Below are 21,101 nucleotides of genomic sequence, written 5' to 3'. Positions count from 1 at the left end.
ACGACACTCGTGTGACGTACGAGATTAGTATGCAACTACCCATACGTTGACCTCGTGGGTAATAAAGGTGAATACATACCCCTAAAAATGGTATCTACGTTATAGGTACATAGTGTACAGACATTTATTCACAAACTCTCTCCAGGTGCTGCAGCAGTGAGAGTCGCATCTAAGATGGCGGAAGGGTCAAGGTCATCGAGTAGTGAGGGCAAGAGAGAAGAGAAGAAAACAGACACCCCACCACAAGCTAAGCCTAGTCCGGTAATACCTTCCTCCTGTGCTCCACTATCCACTAGGTTTCCAACATCAGTTGTTCATTCTCAAACCTTGCTTATTAGTAGGTATCAATGTTTGTTCCCAGGCAAAGCGGAAGCATGATGTCAGCAGTGATGAGGAAGTGCCCGTGATGCCAGTGAAGACGCCACTCAGGAAACAGTCCAGCAGTCTCACCTCCACAATTTCCTCCTCCTCACGAGATGAAGCAGCCCCACCCCTCAAGAGAACTAAATGTAGGTGTGACACCCCCCTCCCCTCATGAGAACTAAATGTATGTGTGACATACCCCTCCCCTCATGAGAACTAAATGTATGTGTGACATACCCCTCCCCTCATGAGAACTAAATGTATGTGTGACATACCCCTCCCCTCATGAGAACTAAATGTATGTGTGACATACCCCTCCCCTCATGAGAACTAAATGTAGGTGTGACACACCCCACCCCTCAAGAGAACTAAATGTAGGTGTGACATTCTCCACCCCACAAGAGAACTAAATGTAGGTGTGACATACCCCACCCCTCAAGAGAACTAAATGTAGGTGTGACATACCCCTCCCCTCAAGAGAACTAAATGTAGGTGTGACATACCCCACCCCTCAAGAGAACTAAATGTAGGTGTGACATTCTCCACCCCTCCCCTCATGAGAACTAAATGTAGGTGTGACATACCCCACCCCTCAAGAGAACTAAATGTAGGTGTGACATACCCCACCCCTCAAGAGAACTAAATGTAGGTGTGACATACCCCACCCCTCAAGAGAACTAAATGTAGGTGTGACATACCCCACCCCTCAAGAGAACTAAATGTAGGTGTGACATACCCCACCCCTCAAGAGAACTAAATGTAGGTGTGACATACCCCACCCCTCAAGAGAACTAAATGTAGGACTAAATGTAGGTGTGACATACCCCACCCCTCAAGAGAACTAAATGTAGGTGCCCCACCCCTGACATACCCCACCCCCCCTCAAGAGAACTAAATGTAGGTGTGACATACCCCCCCTCATGAGAACTAAATGTAGGTGTGACATACCCCACCCCTCAAGAGAACTAAATGTATGTGTGACATTCTCCCACCCCTCAAGAGAACTAAATGTAGGTGTGACACCCCTCCCCCCCACCCTCCAAGAGAACTAAATGTAGGTGTGACATACCCCCCCCCCCTCAAGAGAACTAAATGTAGGTGTGACATGCCCACCCCCCCTCAAGAGAACTAAATGTAGGTGTGACATGCCCCCACCCCTCAAGAGAACTAAATGTAGGTGTGACATCCCCCCTAAATGTAGGTGTGACACCCCCCTCAAGAGAACTAAATGTAGGTGTGACATGCCCCACTCCCTCAAGAGAACTAAATGTAGGTGTGACATACCCCTCCCCTCAAGAGAACTAAATGTATGTGTGACATGCCCCCCCCCTCAAGAGAACTAAATGTATGTGTGACATTCCCCCACCCTCAAGAGAACTAAATGTAGGTGTGTGTGACATGCCCCCACCCCTCAAGAGAACTAAATGTAGGTGTGACATACCCCACCCCCCTCAAGAGAACTAAATGTATGTGTGACATGCCCCCCCCCCCTCAAGAGAACTAAATGTATGTGTGACATACCCCTCCCCTCAAGAGAACTAAATGTAGGTGTGACATGCCCCACCCCTCAAGAGAACTAAATGTATGTGACATGCCCCACCCCTCAAGAGAACTAAATGTAGGTGTGACATGCCCCACCCCTCAAGAGAACTAAATGTATGTGACATGCCCCACCCCTCAAGAGAACTAAATGTATGTGTGACATGCCCCACCCCTCAAGAGAACTAAATGTATGTGTGACATGCCCCACCCCTCAAGAGAACTAAATGTAGGTGTGACATGCCCCACCCCTCAAGAGAACTAAATGTATGTGACATGCCCCACCCCTCAAGAGAACTAAATGTAGGTGTGACATGCCCCACCCCTCAAGAGAACTAAATGTATGTGTGACATGCCCCACCCCTCAAGAGAACTAAATGTATGTGTGACATGCCCCTCCCCTCAAGAGAACTAAATGTATGTGTGACATTCATGCCCCACCCCTCAAGAGAACTAAATGTAGGTGTGACATGCCCCACCCCTCAAGAGAACTAAATGTAGGTGTGACATGCCCCACCCCTCAAGAGAACTAAATGTAGGTGTGACATCACCCCCCCCCTCAAGAGAACTAAATGTAGGTGTGACACCTCCCCCCCCCCCTCAAGAGAACTAAATGTAGGTGTGACATGCCCCACCCCTCAAGAGAACTAAATGTAGGTGTGACATGCCCCACCCCTCAAGAGAACTAAATGTATGGTGTGACATACCCCACCCCTCAAGAGAACTAAATGTATGTGTGACATGCCCCACCCCTCAAGAGAACTAAATGTATGTGACATGCCCCACCCCTCAAAGAGAACTAAATGTAGGTGTGACATGCCCCTCCCCTCAAGAGAACTAAATGTAGGTGTGACATGCCCCACCCCTCAAGAGAACTAAATGTAGGTGTGACATTCCCCACCCCTCAAGAGAACTAAATGTAGGTGTGACATACCCCTCCCCTCAAGAGAACTAAATGTAGGTGTGACATACCCCACCCCTCAAGAGAACTAAATGTATGTGACATGCCCCACCCCTCAAGAGAGAACTAAATGTATGTGACATGCCCCACCCCTCAAGAGAACTAAATGTATGTGTGACACCCCCTCCCCTCAAGAGAACTAAATGTATGTGACATGCCCCACCCCTCAAGAGAACTAAATGTATGTGTGACATGCCCCTGACATGCCCCCTCAAGAGAGAACTAAATGTAGGTGTGACATGCCCCACCCCTCAAGAGAACTAAATGTGTGTGACATGCCCCACCCCTCAAGAGAACTAAAATGTAGGTGTGACATACCCCACCCCTCAAGAGAACTAAATGTAGGTGTGACATCCACCCCTCCCCTCAAGAGAACTAAATGTAGGTGTGACATGCCCCACCCCTCAAGAGAACTAAATGTAGGTGTGACATGCCCCACCCCTCAAGAGAACTAAATGTAGGTGTGACATGCCCCTCCCCTCAAGAGAACTAAATGTAGGTGTGACATGCCCTCCCCTCAAGAGAACTAAATGTATGTGACATGCCCCCACCCCACCCCTCAAGAGAACTAAATGTATGTGTGTATGTGACACCCCTCCCCTCAAGAGAACTAAATGTAGGTGTGACATGCCCCACCCCTCAAGAGAACTAAATGTATGTGTGACACACCCCACCCTCAAGAGAACTAAATGTAGGTGTGACATGCCCCACCCCTCAAGAGAACTAAATGTATGTGACATGCCCCACCCCTCAAAGAGAACTAAATGTAGGTGTGACACACCCCACCCCTCAAGAGAACTAAATGTAGGTGTGTGACATTCCCCACCCCTCAAGAGAACTAAATGTAGGTGTGTGACATGCCCCACCCCTCAAGAGAACTAAATGTAGGTGTGACATGCCCCACCCCTCAAGAGAACTAAATGTAGGTGTGACATGCCCCTCCCCTCAAGAGAACTAAATGTATGTGTGACATGCCCCACCCCTCAAGAGAACTCAAAATGTGTATGTGTGACATGCCCCTCCCCTCAAGAGAACTAAATGTATGTGACATGCCCCACCCCAAGAGAACTCAAGGTGTGACAACCCCTAAATGTATGTGTGACATGCCCCTCCCCTCAAGAGAACTAAATGTAGGTGTGACATGCCCCACCCCTCAAAAGAGAACTAAATGTATGTGACATGCCCCACCCCTCAAGAGAAGAGAACTAAATGTAGGTGTGACATGCCCCACCCCTCAAGAGAACTAAATGTAGGTGTGACATTCTCCACCCCTCCCCTCAAGAGAACTAAATGTAGGTGTGACATACCCCTCCCCTCAAGAGAACTAAATGTAGGTGTGACATCCCCCACCCCTCAAGAGAACTAAATGTATGTGTGACATGCCCCACCCCTCAAGAGAACTAAATGTATGTGTGACATGCCCCACCCCTCAAGAGAACTAAATGTATGTGACATGCCCCACCCCTTAACTAAATGTAGGTGTGACATGCCCCACCCCTCAAGAAAACTAAATGCATGTGTAACATCTTCCACCCCTCAAGAGAACTAAATGTTAGTGTGAAATGCCCCACCCTTCAAGAGAATTTGTGCAACTAATTGTCATGTCCGGCCACGATACACAAAACCAAACGATTGGTGTATCTGATTAGGTGGGATGTGTGTAGGTTATGGTGGGCGTATGTGAGCGAATGTGTTTGTGTAGAGTCGACATGACCGGCCACGATGGACATTTTGTTTGTCAAGCATAGCCTCCAAAGACATGACCGCCAAGGCGTTCCACAAGTTGATGGACAAGGTTGTGTTTTTGTGTAGAGTCTAGCGGAGCCTCCAAAGACATGATTAGGCGCCATTTTGTTTGTCAAGCATAGCCTCCAAATACAAGACATGACCGCCAAGGCGTTCCACAAGTTGATGGACAAGGTTGTGTTTGTGTAGAGTCGTACACGTCATTTTGTTTTTCTAGCGGAGCCTACAAATACATCACCGGCCAAGGCGTTCCACAAGTTGATGGACAAGGTTGTGTTTGTGTAGAGTCGTACACGTCATCTTGTTTTTCTAGCGGAGCCTCCAAAGACATCACCGGCCAAGGCGTTCCACAAGTTGATGGACAAGGTTGTGTTTGTAATGAGTGGCTACCAGAACCCCTACCGCACAGAACTGAGAGACAAGGCTCTGGAGATGGGGGCCAAGTATCGTCCAGACTGGGGGCGGGGCTGTACACACCTAATGTGAGTCGCATGCAGCTATGTAGTTTCTCCATGTCTCTCCCAGCTGTGTACATGTCTCTGCATGTCTCTCCTAGCTGTTTACACGTCTCTCCATGTCCCTCCCAGCTGTATATATATGTCTCTCCATGTCTCTCCCAGCTGTATATATGTCTCTCCATGTCTCTCCTAGCTCTTTAGATATGTCTCTCCATGTCTCTCCCACGTGTATACATATGTCTCTCCATGTCTCTCCCAGCTGTGTACATGTCTCTGCATGTCTCTCCTAGCTGTTTACACATGTCTCTCCATGTCCCTCCCAGCTGTATATATATGTCTCTCCATGTCTCTCCCAGCTGTATATATGTCTCTCCATGTCTCTCCTAGCTCTTTAGATATGTCTCTCCATGTCTCTCCCACGTGTATACATATGTCTCTCCATGTCTCTCCCAGCTGTGTACATGTCTCTGCATGTCTCTCCTAGCTGTTTACACATGTCTCTCCATGTCCCTCCCAGCTGTATATATATGTCTCCCCATGTCTCTCCCAGCTGTGTACATGTCTCTCCCAGCTGTTTTGTCTTGTCTCTCCATTTCTAACTATGTCTTTCACATAGATGTGCGTTTGACAACACCCCCAAGTACCAGCAAGTGGAGGGGCGTGGCCGGATTGTCACCAAGCAGTGGATTGTGGACAGCTACAAGCAGAAGAAGCTCCTGCCATGGAGGAAGTAAGTCCAGACACCATGAGTCAGGGAATACATCATGTGTCAGGTAATACGATATTTCTCAGGGAAATACAGCATGTGTCAGTATGGGAAGAGTGTGTACAGCATCAGGTGTAGCATGTGTGAGGTCAAATACAGTATGTCAGGGAATACAGGGGAAATAGCAGCATGTGTCAGGATACATCATTTGTCAGGGAAGTACAGCATGTGTCAGGGAATACAGCATGTGTCAGGGAAGTACAGCATGTGTCAGGAAATACAGCATGTGTCAGGGAAATACAGCATGTGTCAGGGGAGAGGAATGCAGTATGTCAGAAATACAGCATGTGTCAGGGGATACAGCATGTGTCAGGATAATACAGCATGTGTCAGGGGATACTGCATGTGTCAGGGGATACAGCATGTGTCATGTGCCAGGGGATGAAATACAGCATGTGACAGGGGATACAGCATGTGTCAGGGGATATGACATGTGACAGGGGATATGGCATGTGTCAGGGGATACAGCATTTGTCAGGGGATACGGCATGTGTTGGGATGTCAGGGGATATGGCATGTGTACATGTGTTGGGATATATGGCATGTGTCAGGGGATACAGCATGTGTCAGGGATACGGCATGTGTCAGGGGATACGGCATGTGTCAGGGGATATGGCATGTGTCAGGGGATATGGCATGTGTCACAGCATTTGTCAGGGGATGTGACATGTGTCTGGGAATGTGGCATGTGTCAGGGGATACAGCATGTGTCAGGGGATAAGACATGTGTCAGGGGATATGGCATGTGTCAGGGGATACAGCATTTGTCGGGATGCGGCATGTGTCAGGGAATGTGGCATGTGTCAGGGGATACAGCATGTGTCAGGGGATACGGCATGTTACAGGGGATACGACATGTGTCAGGGGATATGGCATGTGTCAGGGGATACAGCATGTGTCAGGGATACGGCATGTGTCAGGGGATACGGCATGTGTCAGGGGATATGGCATGTGTCTGGGGATATGGCATGTCAGGGAAATACAAAACGTGTTAGTGGAAATACAAAATGTGTCAGGGGAAATACAGCATGTGTCAGGGGAAATATACATTTCCACATGTTGGAGAAAACCCTGCCCACTGTGTTGGCGAAGGTTGCAGTGTTGTATTGTGTTTTACAGATACAGAGTTGGAGATGCGGGTACCCCAGACGAGAGTTCTGACGAGGAGGAGACCAGTGCCCTACCGACGCACAAGCCGGTCTCACAAGGTGAGAGCTAGGTGCTGTTGAGGGTGTACCAGTGGTGGGGGTGTCAGTCGAGTGGTATACCAGTGGTGGGGGTGTCAGTCCAGTGGACTCTACCGCCTCACAAGGTGAGAGTTAGGTGCTGTTAAGGGGATAACAGTGGTGGGGGTGTCAGTCGAGTGGACTCTACCACCTCACAAGGTGAGAGTTAGGTGCTGTTGAGGGGATAACAGTGGTGGGGGTGTCAGTCGAGTAGACTCTACCACCTCTCAACTTGGCTTCACAAGGTCAGGCCAACCGAAGAAAACTTTCCCACTGTGCAGAAAAACGCAGAGAAGTCCACATTAATCATGGAAATAGCAACATAAACATATAACCTCGCTACTGAAACAGTTAAAACGGCAACGAAAGACTATGAAACTGCAACATTTTCATGACAGTGAACTTTGACCTTTACTGTACATGGAAATAAAAAGTATTGAATATGTCGAAATAATTGCTGTCGATCATTTCATACGAATGGAAAGTAAACTAAACAAGTGTGCACACAAGTATCATGATAATAAATGCCAAATAACACAACACAAATACTTTAAAAAGGGAATGTATCTTTTATCCAAGCTGGAAAATGTCCTCCTTGTGTGCCTTCGCGAAATCAAAGTTGCAGGCTCTTCTTTTTTTATCCAGTTTTAGCAATTTAAAGTTGCCGTTTTTACTGTTTCAGTAGCGAGGTATTATGTTTATGTTGCTATTTCCACGATTAATGTGGACTTTTCAGTGTTTTTCTGCACAGTGGGAAAGTTTTCTTTGGTAGGCCTGAAGGTGAAGAAGACTTGATATCCGTGTTTCAGTCAGTGCCAGCAAGAAGATAACGACACCAAACCCTCCTCTCAAGAAAAACTCAAGCAAGATGGTCGTAGGTATGTGTCTGTGTTGAGATGTAGGTATGTATGTGTGAGTGTGTGTATTTATGAGATGTAGGTATGTATGTGTTGAGTGTAGAGGCGTGGGGTATGTATGTGTCTGTGTTGAGATGTAGGTATGTATGTGTTGAGTGTAGAGACGTAGGTATGTATGTGTTGAGTATAGAGACGTAGGTATGTATGTGTTGAGCGTAGAGACGTAGGTATGTCTGTGTTGAGTGTAGAGACGTAGGTATGTATGTGTTGAGTGTAGAGACGTAGGTATGCATGTGTAGAGACGTAGGTATGTATGTGTTGAGTATAGAGACGTAGGTATGTATGTGTTGAGTGTAGAGACGTAGGTATGTCTATGTTCAGTGTAGAGACGTAGGTATGTATGTGTTGAGTGTAGGTATATCTGTGTTGGGTAGAGTCTAGGTATGTATGTGTTAGAGGCGTAGGTATGTATGTGTTGAGTGTAGAGACGTAGGTATGTCTGTGTTGAGCGTAGAGAGGTAGGTATGTATGTGTTGAGTGTAGAGACGTAGGTATGCATGTGTAGAGTGTAGAGACGTAGGTATGTAACATTGTGTCTGTTAGCATTTCAAACAGTATGACTGAAAAACCAAGTGATAGTTTAAAAGGGACTGAGGTCTCTGAACAGAAGTCAAATGTTGTAGACAAAGAATGGTCTTTGATAGAGAACATTTTGACACTTAAGCAACAGAAAGCAAATGCTAAGTCAGCATTTACAAAAGCTAAGAATAAGTTAAATAATTTGATAGAAACTGAGGATTTACCATCTCGGAGAACGGTTCGGGAAGGCATAGACAAAATAAATTCTCTTCAGAACAAGGCAATAGATGTCATGGTAAAGCTTTCACGGGCTTATGTTAGAAATAAACAGGCTAAGAAAGTAGAACAAATTGAAAATGAAATAAGTTGTATTGAAACTGAAACTGCTGAAGCTATAAACACAGCACAGATGTACCTAGATCAAAGGTCAGATGCCAAATCGCGGTCAATGTACACAATTGACAGGTTGTTTAATGACAGGACGAAAGACGATGTCAAGAGTAATGTTTCTGTAGAGTCCACTCATGAACACCAGCCAAACAAATTGCCTGGACAACCAACTTGTAGTGAAGTGCAAAGTTGTTTTATTCCACAGTCACCTAGTAGAGCTATAGGAAATGATATGTGGAAGCAGCTTAAACGGGTATCAATTCCGCTGTTCTCTGGTGACGTCAAAATGTATGAAAGCTGGAAAGCTGCATTTGTTACGACGTGTCGATCGTTCACCAGCTACCGCGGAGTATAAACTTCTGCAGTTACGGCAATACTTATCAGGCAGTGCTTTGAAAGTAATTGAAGGGTTAGGGCATAGCTCTGTATGTATGACATGGCATTAGAACGCTTGGAACGAAAGTATGGAGGAAAAACGGCAGGTTTCCTTACAGTTAGAAACACTGAGTAATTTCAAACCTATTCGGTCAAGGCTGTGCTAAGGACCTTGAGAAATTTGCAGGCGTGTTAGATATAGCAGTTGCTAACCTAAGAGAGGCTGATAGGTTTGAGGAATTGGGCAATGGATTGCTATACAACATTCTGCTAAAGAAAATGACCGAAACAATGATATCGCATAATATCAAAGATGGCTTCACGATGGTGAGCGCCAGGAAAGTGTAGAATCTCTGAGAGAATGGATACTACAAGAGTCTGAGTATCAGACCATAGCTTCTGAAACTGTACATGGACTAGCACAAAAGGTAAAGCATCAGATTACAAAGGTAAAAGTTCCTGTACATTTGTCACTAACCAGTTGCATCAAAGCACCCCTTCTCAAAGAAATACTTCATGTAAAGTCTGTGGGGATAACCATGAGTTATGGAGGTGTCGTGAATTCAAGAACATGAGTGTCTGTGATAGATGGGACACTGCCAAAAAGCATAGTGCCTGTTTTCGGTGTCTTGGCTACACTCACATTGGTTCCAAGTGTAAGATAATCACACAGTGTGGTATCGGTGGTTGTATTAAAACACACAACAGACTTTTGCATGATTCAGCAAATTCAAACAAAACGCCGACAACAAATACAGCTCTTTTGTCGAAGCCAGACATAAGAATTTCAGACGGTCACTATATTGTAGAAGTAGATAAGGAATCTAAGGTGAGGCCTCAGACTCAGAATGATAGTTGTTCTGAAAGAGCCCACACTACATTTCCAAAACCAGAGCCTAAGAAGCCATCGGTAGCTCTCAGAACTGTGCCAGTTATTCTCACAAATGGTAAAAGAAGGATTTGTGTGAATGCGTTACTAGATGATGCTAGTAGTAGGTCCTATCTGAATGACGATGTAGCTTCAGAATTGGGACTCCAGGGACCAACGCAAACAGTTTCTGTAAATGTATTGAATGGCAATACAGAAACATTTCAGTCAAAGTCAGTCAGTTTTCAAATTGAAAGTGTAAGTGGCGACATCAGTCTTGACATGTCAGCACTTACGACGACACGTGTAACAGGTGATATGCAGGTGATTGACTGGGAAAAGCATAAGGATAAGTGGTATCATTTGCAGAACATCAGTTTCCCAGTTATTGGACGGAATCCCAAAGTAGATCTCTTAATAGGAATTGATTACCTACAGCTTCATCAGTCGTATGAAGACATCACAGGTCAGCTAGGTGATCCTATGCAGCCAGAAAGGACACCTCTGGGGTGGACTTGTATTGGCAATATAGGACAGTTAGCTTCACAGACTCATTGCTCATATGCATATTATACACATGGTCCTGATGCCGAGTTATCTTCATTGGTGAGGAACTTTTGGGAGGTTGAGGAGGTAAATAGTCCTCGACAGACGCTGAGCACCAATGAGAAACAATTGCTAGAAAAAGCACATGAATCACTTGTATTTGAGAAAGGCCGTTATCAGGTAGGAATACTGTGGAAACAAGAGGTTCCACGTCTTCCAAATAATTATGACATGGCCCTCCGAAGACTCATTAGCACTGAAAAGAGGTTGAAGAAAGACAACCACGTTGCACAGGCATATGACAATGTAATCTCTGAATATGAGAAAAAGGGGTATATTTCCAAAGTATCACAGAATGAACCAGATGAATGCCAATGGTATTTGCCACCCTTTCCAATTGTAATAGCCCTGATAAGGCTACAACAAAAGTCAGGATAGTGTTTGATGCATCAGCGAGATACAAGAATATTTCACTGAATGATACGATTGATCCTGGTCCCAAGCTTCACAGTGAGCTTTTTGATGTGTTGTTGAGGTTCCGCAGGTATCCAGTTGGAATTATCTGCGATATAGCAGAGATGTTTCTGCAGATAGAACTTGCTCCAAGCGATAGACCCTTTCATAGGTTCTTATGGAGGTCTATGAATTCAACCATTACTCCAGAAGTGTATCAGTTTAATCGAGTAGTATTTGGCAATACTTCCTCTCCCTTCTTAGCCCAATTTGTATCCCAACAGCATGCTAAACTGCATCAGGCAGATCTTCCTCGAGCTGCTGAGACTGTCTTAGAATCCACATATATGGACGACAGTATGGACTCGGTTGAGAATGAGGATGAGGGCTTAGAGCTGTACAAGCAGTTGAATGAACTGTGGTCAGGTGCTGCTATGCATCTTGAGAAAATGGCTGTCAAACTCGTTGAGAATTCTTGATAACATTCCTGTGGAAGACAGAATTGCAGAAATCGATCTCAGCAAAGGGCATTTACCATCGGTAAAAACACTTGGATTAATGTGGGTCGCTGAGAGTGATATGTTCACGTTCAGTACACTAATCAATCCACAGGAAGCAAAATCAAAGAGGGATTTCCTGAGTCATGTTTCGAGACTTTTCGATCCCCTTGGTCTTATAAGCCCCTTTATTATAAATGCTAAGATCCTCCTTCAGGAAATATGGTTGACTGGACAGGATTGGGACGAATGTCTCCCACAGTATCTGCAAAACAAAATAAGACAATGGTTAGAACAGTGGACAGAAATACAAACCCTTGAAATACCAAGATGTCTCCGTCTGAGCAGTTGTGTAGAAACAATGCATCTACACTGTTTTGTGGATGCTTCCCAGGATGCATCTGGCTGCTGTTTATGCTGTTCATACTTACCTGAACGACAAAACTTCAAGTAGGCTGGTATCTGCAAAGAGTCGAGTAGCTCCACTGCAGTCTATAAGCATACCTCGTCTTGAATTGATGGCTGCAATTGTTGGTGTTAGACTGGTTTCAGAAATATGCAGTGTTCTAAAAGTAGATATTGCAACAGTAACATTTTGGTCAGATAAGCGTGAATGTTTTGTGTTGGCTTAGAAACAACAGCAGAACATTCAAACCTTTTGTGGCAAACAGAGTCGGAGAGATACATTGTGCCACAAATCCATCACAATGGAGATATGTTCCCTCCATCGACAATCCTGCAGATCTCTTAACAAGAGGTGCCACAGCTTTACAGTTAAAAAACAGTCAGTTGTGGTGGTCAGGGGCCTACTTTTCTAACGAAAGGTGAAACTGAATGGCCAACAGACAAAAGCTTGGTATCTGATATTGATGACAGAGAAAGGAAAACACAGGCAGTTACCATGGTTGCAGTTGTGGATCCTGATCCAAACTGGAGGCTTGATCCTGCAAGATTTTCCAACTGGAAAAGACTTACTCGTGTGAATGCCTGGGTTTCAGGTTCATAACTAACTGTTGTGCGCCAGTTGATAGTAGAGTCTCAGGAGAATTATCTCTGGAAGAGCTGGAAGATGCTGCAAACAGAATCATTGTTCAAACCCAAAGTGAAGAATTTTCAAAAGAATATTCGTCCCTGATGTCCAAGAAACCTATACTAGGTTCTTCAAAGATCTCACCACTACACCCACAGTTAGATGAACATGGAGTGATGAGGTTAAGTGGTCGGTTGACAGATGCAGAATGTTTGCCTTATGCGCCACGATTTTCGATTATTCTACCTCGGAGAAGTTGGATAACAAAACTTATTGTGAAATCGTATCATGAGGCTGGCCATCATGTATCAGGGACAAATCAGACTTTGGCAGCATTGTCTTCAAAATACTGGATAGTCTCTGCTAGAGAAGTTATCACGTGAATGGGAAAGAGTGCTCCCGCTGTCATATAATGAAAGCAAAACCAATTCAACAAGTTATGAAGCCTTTGCCCAAGTTCAGGCTTCAAGTATCGCCGTGCCTTCAGCAAAATAGCAGTTAATTTTGCAGGTCCGTTCCTCACCGTCCATGGCAGAGGAAAAACACGTAACAAAGCGGTACCTGTGTCTTTTACTTGTTTATCAACAAGAGCTGTCCATCTAGAAATGGCAAACAGTATGGATACAGATGCATTTCTGAATGCATTCTTTAGGATGGTGAACAGAAGAGGGCTACCATCTGGCGTCATTTCTGACAATGGGGCCGAACTTTGTCGGAGCTGTCAGGGAACTGAAGCAACTGTTTGAAGCATTGGATAAAGGAACCACCACTTGGTCTTTGGCCAACAAAGGGAATCAAATGGCACTTTAATCCACCTTATCGCCACACTTTGGTGGAGTGTTGAAACTATGATCAAGTCAGCTAAGCGTGCCATATTTGCTATTTTAAGCACCAGTGATGTTACAGATGAGGAACTTGGCACCGTTTTCACAGGTGCAGAAGCACTGATAAACTTCGCGTCCACTAAGCGTATCAAAGTGCTCATCCTCTCGATGTCAACCCCTCACACGAATCATTTCCTCCATGGACAGAAAGGAGGGATGTTTGCACCAGAGTCGACAGGCGAGACGGATTATCACCCAAGGAAGAGATGGAGAAGACTTCAGGAGCTAGTACGTCATTTCTGGAGGCGATGGATGCGTGAGTGGTTGCCCAGCCTCAATACAAGAAAGAAGTGGACCACCCAGTGCAAGGATCTACGTGTCGGCGGCGACGCGTGATGTTGATATCTTCTGATACAGCAAGAGGACATTGGCCCCTAGGAACAATCGTCAAGATTCATCCCGGAAGTGACAGACACGTCAGAGTGGTGGACGTACAAGTAGGACAGAGTATTCTCACCAGACCGGTGAACAAGATGTGCCCATTGGAATATTCTGCGGGGAAGGAGTAGTGAGTGAATTGTTGCTATTATTTCCGGTGTTTTCCACGGAAGGATTCTGCGGGAAGAGTGAGTTGTGATTCTTTTGTTTCATGTATGTTCTGAACTGAGTATTCGGCGAAGGATGTGAATTTGTTTCAGGTATCAGTGAACTTTGAACATTTCAGTGTGGACTATTACTGAAGAAGATATTGCTATTGAACTGTTTGAATTGTATTGTATGAATTCCTGCAGGAATGTGATTTCAAGAGACATAACAAGGACAATTCTTGTGGAATGTTATAATCGATATAGTGTTTATTTCGACAATTGGTAAGTGTAAGCCGAATGTTTACATGTTTTCATCACACGTTGCTTATTTTTAGTTGTTGTCAGTGTCCTGCCAAAGAGGGGGGTATGTTCAGGAGGGTTTGCGCGCCAAAACGCGCCAGATGCGTTTACGGGTGTAACGTGTTGAAAAACACACCTTGCTCCGCGAAAACCACGTGCTTCTCGTGGGGAAACCGTCGACGAGGGGACATGTGACTGCCCGCGGGGGTCAGTTAGATAGCGGAGCTTGTCAGTGTAAGACCTTTTTTGAGACAGCTGAATAAAGTTTGAGATTAACATGACATTTGGCTTTTCCTTATTATCAGTATGTATGTGTCTGTGTTGAGTGTAGAGACGTAGGTATGTCTGTCTGTGTTGAGACGTAGGTATGTCTGTGTTGAGTGTAGAGACGTAGGTATGTATGTGTCTGTGTTGAGACGTAGGTATGTCTGTGTTGTGTTGAGATGTAGGTATGTCTGTGTTGAGTGTAGAGACGTAGGTATGTGTGTGTTGAGTGTAGAGACGTAGGTATGTGTCTAGAGACGTAGGTATGTATGTGTTGAGTGTAGAGATGAGGTATGTATGTGTTGAGTGTAGAGACGTAGGTATGTATATGTCCAGTGTAGAGATGAGGTATGTATGTGTTGAGTGTAGAGACGTAGTTATGTATGGAGTTGAGTGTAGAGACGTAGGTATGTGTCTATGTTCAGTGTAGAGACGTAGGTAGGTATGTGTTGAGTGTAGAGACGTAGGTATGTATGTGTTGAGTGTAGAGACGTAGGTATGTATGTGTCCAGTGTAGAGATGAGGTATGTATGTGTTCAGTGTAGAGACGTAGGTATGTATTGAGTTGAGTGTAGAGACGTAGGTATGTGTCTATGTTCAGTGTAGAGACGTAGGTATGTATGTGTTGAGTGTAGAGACATAGGTATGTATGTGTTGAGTGTAGAGACGTAGGTATGTGTCTATGTTCAGTGTAGAGACGTAGGTATGTATGTGTCTGTGTTGAGACGTAGGTAGGTATGTGTTCAGTGTAGAGACGTAGGTATGTGTCTATGTTCAGTGTAGAGACGTAGGTATGTCTGTGTTGAGCGTAGAGACGTAGGTATGTATGTGTTCAGTGTAGAGACGTAGGTATGTATGTGTTGAGTGTAGAGACGTAGGTATGTATGTGTTCAGTGTAGAGACGTAGGTATGTGTCTATGTTCAGTGTAGAGAGGAAGTATGTATGTGTTGAGTGTAGGGATGAGGTATGTATGTGTTCAGTGTAGAGACGTAGGTATGTATGTGTTGAGTGTAGAGACGTAGGTATGTGTCTATGTTCAGTGTAGAGACGTAGGTATGTATGTGTTCAGTGTAGAGACGTAGGTATGTGTCTATGTTCAGTGTAGAGACGTAGGTATGTGTCTGTGTTCTATGTAGGTATGTGTTTGTGTTCAGCATAGAGACGTAGGAGTGTGTAAGTACCGACATTATGAAACAATGTTGATATATTTGCAGATGACCTTTACGGAGGAGACACAGACTCGGGTGAGGACACAGACGATGAAATAAGGAGGTATGTCATACGGTAGAGTCTGAATTTGTTAGAACCTGGAGTCTGAATGTGTGGTGTGTGTACAGACAGTCATGTCTGAATGTGTGGTGTGTGTACAGACAGTCATGTCTGAATGTGTGGTGTGTACAGACAGTCGTGTGTGGTGTGTGTACAGACAGTCATGTCTGAATGTGTGGTGTGTGTACAGAGTCATGTGTGGTGTGTGTACAGACAGTCATCTGTGGTGTGTGTACAGACAGTCATGTCTGAATGTGTGGTGTGTGTACAGACAGTCATGTGTGGTGTGTGTACAGACAGTCATGTGTGAATGTGTGGTTTGTGTACAGTCATGTGTGGTGTGTGTACAGACAGTTTTGTCTGAATGTGTGGTGTGTGTACAGACAGTCATGTGTGGTGTGTGTGCAGACAGTCATGTGTGGTGTGTGTACAGACAGTCATGTGTGGTGTGTGTACAGACAGTCATGTCTGAATGTGTGGTGTGTGTACAGACAGTCATGTGTGGTGTGTACAGACAGTCATATGTGAATGTGTGGTGTGTGTACAGAGAGTCATGTGGTGTGTGTACTGACAGTCATGTGTGGTGTGTGTACAGACAGTCATGGGTAAATGTGTGGTGTGTGTACAGACAGTCATGTCTGAATGTGTGGTGTGTGTACAGACAGTCATGTGTGGTGTGTGTACAGACAGTCATGTGTGGTGTGTGTGCAGACAGTCATGTGTGGTGTGTGTAGAGACAGTCATGTGTGGTTTGTGTACAGACAGTCATGTGTGGTGTGTGTACAGACAGTCTTGTCTGAATGTGTGGTGTGTGTACAGACAGTCATGTGTGGTGTGTGTACAGACAGTCATGTGTGGTGTGTGTACAGACAGTCATGTGTGGTTTGTGTACAGACAGTCATGTCTGAATGTGTGGTTTGTGTACAGTCATGTGTGGTGTGTGTACATACAGTCATGTGTGGTGTGTGTACAGACAGTCATGTTTGGTGTGTGTACAGACAGTCATGTCTGAATGTGTGGTTTGTGTACAGACAGTCATGTGTGGTGTGTGTACAGAGTCATGTCTGAATGTGTGGTGTGTGTACAGACAGTTACGTCTGAATGTGTGGTGTGTACAGATAGTCTTGTCTGAATGAGTGGTGTGTACAGATAGTCTTGTCTGAATGTTTGGTGTGTGTACAGATAGTCATGTCTGAATGTGTGGTGTGTACAGATAGTCATGTCTGAATGTGTGGTGTGTACAGATAGTCATGTCTGAATGTATGGTGTGTGTACAGACAGTGTTGTCTGAGTTAGAGTATGTCTGTGTTGCAGGGCCAAGGAGAAGGTAGCCAAGCATGAAGCTGCCACTGCCAAGTCACCTGGGAAAAAAGATGTTGACCCGTACTGTGGCTCCACTGATGAAGACGATGACACTCCCCCAGCCAGTACTAGAGACGATGACAGTGCTGACTCAGGACTGCCTGACCTACCAGACTTTTTCGCTGACAAACACTTCTTCCTGTATGGAGAGATCCCTGGCCCTGAGAGACGGCTCCTCGTCCGATACATTGCTGCATACGATGGGTGAGGATGGGGGTTGGTGGGGCATAGGATGGAGAGTGACAGGGGCATAGGATGAGGAGTGGGAGGGGCATAGGATGAGGAGTGGGAGGGGTATAGAATGGGGAGCAGGAGGGGTATAGAATGGGGAGCAGGAGGGGCATAGGATGGGGAGTTGGTGGGGCATAGGTTCGGGAGTGGGAGGGACATACAAAGGGCATTGGAGTGGCATACGATGAGGTGTGGATGGGTCATAGGATGGGGAGCAGAAGGGGCATAGGATGGGTAGAGGAAGGGGCATAGGATGGGGGCGGAATCAGCATAGGATGGGGATTGGGAGGGGCATAGGATGGGGGAATTAGAGCGTCATAGGATGAGGGGTGGGTGGGGCATAGGATGGAGAGTGAGAGAGGGCATAGGATGAGGAGTGGGAGGGGGTATAGAATGGGGAGCAGGGGTATAGAAGTGGGAGCAGGAGGGGGCATAGGATGGGGAGCGGGAGGGGTATAGAATGGGGAGCAGGAGGGGCATAGGATGGGGATCCGGGGACGGGTATAGGATGGGGAGCAGGAGGGAGGGCTTAGGATGGAGAGCAGGGAGGGCATAGGATGGGGAGTGGGTGGGGGGCATAGGTTGAGTGGGAGAGGGACATACAAAAGGCGTTGGGTGGCATCATGATGAGGTGTGGATGGGGCATAGGATGGGGAGCAGCAGAAGGGCATAGGATGGGGAAGCCGGGAATCAGCATAGGATGGGGATGGGGAGGGTATAGAATGGGGGAACAGGAGGGGGCATAGGATGGGAGAGTGGGGCGTCATAGGATAGAGAGTGGGTGGGGCATAGGTTCCAGGGGAGTGGGAGGGACATACAAAGAGGCGTTGGAGTGGCATATCGATTAGGTGTGGATGGGGCATAGGATGGGAGCAGAAAAAGGGCATAGGATGAGGGCCCGGGATGGGCATAGGATGGGGAGCAGAAGGGGCATAGGATGGGGGAAGCGGGGAGGAGGTATAAGTTTAGAGGGCGGAAGGGGGCATAGGATGGGGAAGCGGGATTGGCATAGGAAGAGGGAACAAGATGGGCATAGGGTGGGTGAGTGGGATGGGGAGTTGTAGGGACATAGGATGGTGACAGAAGTGGCATAGGAGGATGGGGGCCCGGGAGGAGGGACATAAGCGTGGGGAAGCCGGGGGCGGGCATAGGATGGGGGAAGCGAAATCTGAACATGGATGGGGCATAGGATGGGGAGAGGGAGGAGGGTATAGGCATTGGATGGGGTGCGGAAGGGGCATAGGATGGGGAGTGGAATTGGCATAGGATGGGGGCGGCAGGGGCAGGACATAAGATGGGGAGCATAAGGGGCATAGGGTGGGAAGCGGGAGGGGCACAGGATGGGGAGCAGCAGGGACAGAGGATGGGGAGCGGAAGGTGTACAGGATGGCGAGCGGGAGGGACATAGTATGGGGAGCGGGATGGACATAGGATAGGGAGCGGGATGGGCATAGGATGGGGAGCGGGATGGGCATAGGATAGGGAGCAGGATGGGCATAGGATAGGGAGCGGGATGGGCATAGGATGGGGAGGCGGGATGGGCATAGGTTTAGGAAGCGGAAGGGGCATAGGATGGGGAGTGGGATCGGCATAGGATGGGGGCGGCAGGGACAGACCTAGGATGGGGAGGCGGAAGGGGCATAGGGTGGGGGCCGGGAGGGGCATAGGATGGGGAGCAGAAAGGGACACAGGATGGGGAAGCGGAAGGTGCACACAGTATAGAATGCAGGATGGACATAGGATGGGGGGCGGGATGGGCATAGGATAGGGAGCGGGATGGGCATAGGATGGGGAGCGGGATGGACATAGGATAGGGAGAGGGACATAGTATGGGGAGCGGGATAGGCATAGGATAGGGAGCGGGATGGGCATAGGATAGGGAGCGGGATGGGCATAGGATGGGGAGCGGAAGGGACATAGGATGGGGAGCAGGATATTGAAAGTCAGTTTTGCATAGTCAGTCATGTCGCCTTGTACTTCAGCAGTCAGTTTTACCGAGTATGACCTTATTTGTACTCCTTGTTTACATACATCCTTGTTCTAACCCTAAGCTAACCTTGTTTGCAGATGTCTGGAGGAATACATGTCAGACACGGTGAAGTATGTGGTCACCGCATCCACGTGGGATGACAACTTTGATGAGGTGAGGAGTCAGGATGGTCACACTATGTATTGCACTATCAGCATTTATTACAACTAATTGGTGGGTATTTGATACAAGTGTTCTGTTTCAGGCCCTCAGTGACATGTGTTCTCTCTGTTTCAGGCCCTCAGTGACAGGTGTTCTCTCTGTTTTAGTTCCCCAGTGACATGTGTTCTCTCTGTTTCAGTCCCTCAGTGACATGTGTTCTCTCTGTTTCAGGCCCTCAGTGACAGGTGTTCTCTCTGTTTCAGGCCCTCAGTGACAGGTGTTCTCTCTGTTTTAGTTCCCCAGTGACATGTGTTCTCTCTGTTTCAGTCCCTCAGTGACATGTGTTCTCTCTGTTTCAATCCCTCAGTGACATGTGTTCTCTCAGTTTCAGTCCCTCAGTGACAAGTGTTCTCTCTGTTTCAGGCCCTCAGTGACATGTGTTCTCTCTGTTTCAGTCCCTCAGTGACATTTTTTTCTCTCTGTTTCAGGCCCTCAGTGACATGTGTTCTCTCTGTTTCAGTCCCTCAGTGACAGGTGTTCTCTCTGTTCAGTCCCTCAGTGACATGTGTTCTCTCTGTTTCAGTCCCTCAGTGGCAGGTGTTCTCTCTGTTTCAGTCCCTCAGTGGCAGGTGTTCTCTCTGTTTCAGGCCCTCAGCCAAAGGCATTCTCTCTGTTTCAGGCCTTCAGTGACAGGTGTTCTCTCTGTTTCAGGCCCTCAGTGACAACCCAAACCTGGTCTTTGTGAAGCCACAGTGGCTTCAGGCGTGTCACGACAAGAGCAAACTGATGCCCTATCAACCCTTCATAGTCGTGCCTACATGAAGACCAGGAAGCCCTTCATACCTATGTGAGGCATTGCCAAATTGTCGTAATTGTGAGGCATTGCCGCATTGTCGTAATTGTGAGGCATTGCCGCATTGTCAAACCCACACTGTAGTATGTGAGTTACTGCCACACTGTTGTGGCAACATGATGCTAGGACAAGGGTAGCTGCGAAGTTGTCTTACAGTACAACACAGAGTAATGTATATGAGCTATTATCACACAGGAACCTCTTGAACCAACCAACCAACCACTACTGTCAAACTGTGTTGTATTATATGTTATGTGTCATATGCAGGTTTACACACACAACATTTCATGTTGATAAATGCTGAGCTGTTACAGGCAGGCACAGAAGGACATCACAACAAAACATTTGTAATGAATAATAAAACTTTTTATGACCAATAATTTTTTCGGTTTGTGTCACCAGCTTTCACCAAGTATGTTTGGATTTTTGTTTGTGATGAATCATTGTTTGCCCTGACTTGATCGACAGTGCATTGTTTACAAGGTGAACATGTGACTTGATTGACAGTGTATTGTTTACAAGGTGAACATGTGACTTGGTCAACGGTGTATTGTTTACTTGGTTGTGTTATTGTAGGGTAACAGTGTAGATATGGTGGCCACAATGTGACTTGGTTGTGTGTTAT

At 46.4% G+C, this 21,101-nt stretch overlaps 1 protein-coding gene across 2 annotated transcripts in view; it reads left to right on the top strand.

Annotated features, from left to right (window-relative positions):
* The window catches only part of LOC124267040 (DNA repair protein XRCC1-like), a 35,632-nt gene extending 14,779 nt beyond the window's left edge, over nucleotides 1–20,853 (top strand). For both annotated transcript variants that reach the window (XM_046701867.1, XM_046701866.1), the window contains 10 exons: nucleotides 146–261; nucleotides 362–509; nucleotides 4,923–5,091; nucleotides 5,684–5,797; nucleotides 6,953–7,041; nucleotides 7,869–7,937; nucleotides 15,845–15,902; nucleotides 17,214–17,465; nucleotides 19,560–19,635; nucleotides 20,335–20,853. In XM_046701867.1, coding sequence (XP_046557823.1) covers nucleotides 146–261; nucleotides 362–509; nucleotides 4,923–5,091; nucleotides 5,684–5,797; nucleotides 6,953–7,041; nucleotides 7,869–7,937; nucleotides 15,845–15,902; nucleotides 17,214–17,465; nucleotides 19,560–19,635; nucleotides 20,335–20,445 — 1,202 coding nt within the window. In that variant the 3' untranslated portion in view covers nucleotides 20,446–20,853. The remainder of the gene's footprint in view (nucleotides 1–145; nucleotides 262–361; nucleotides 510–4,922; nucleotides 5,092–5,683; nucleotides 5,798–6,952; nucleotides 7,042–7,868; nucleotides 7,938–15,844; nucleotides 15,903–17,213; nucleotides 17,466–19,559; nucleotides 19,636–20,334) is intronic.
* The last annotated feature ends 248 nt before the right edge of the window (nucleotides 20,854–21,101 follow it).

Source organism: Haliotis rubra, unplaced genomic scaffold (genome assembly GCF_003918875.1).
Source record: "Haliotis rubra isolate DU_JTF1 unplaced genomic scaffold, ASM391887v1 Scf1297, whole genome shotgun sequence".
Taxonomy (NCBI): domain Eukaryota; kingdom Metazoa; phylum Mollusca; class Gastropoda; order Lepetellida; family Haliotidae; genus Haliotis; species Haliotis rubra.
This window is presented reverse-complemented; position numbering and strand designations above follow the sequence as displayed.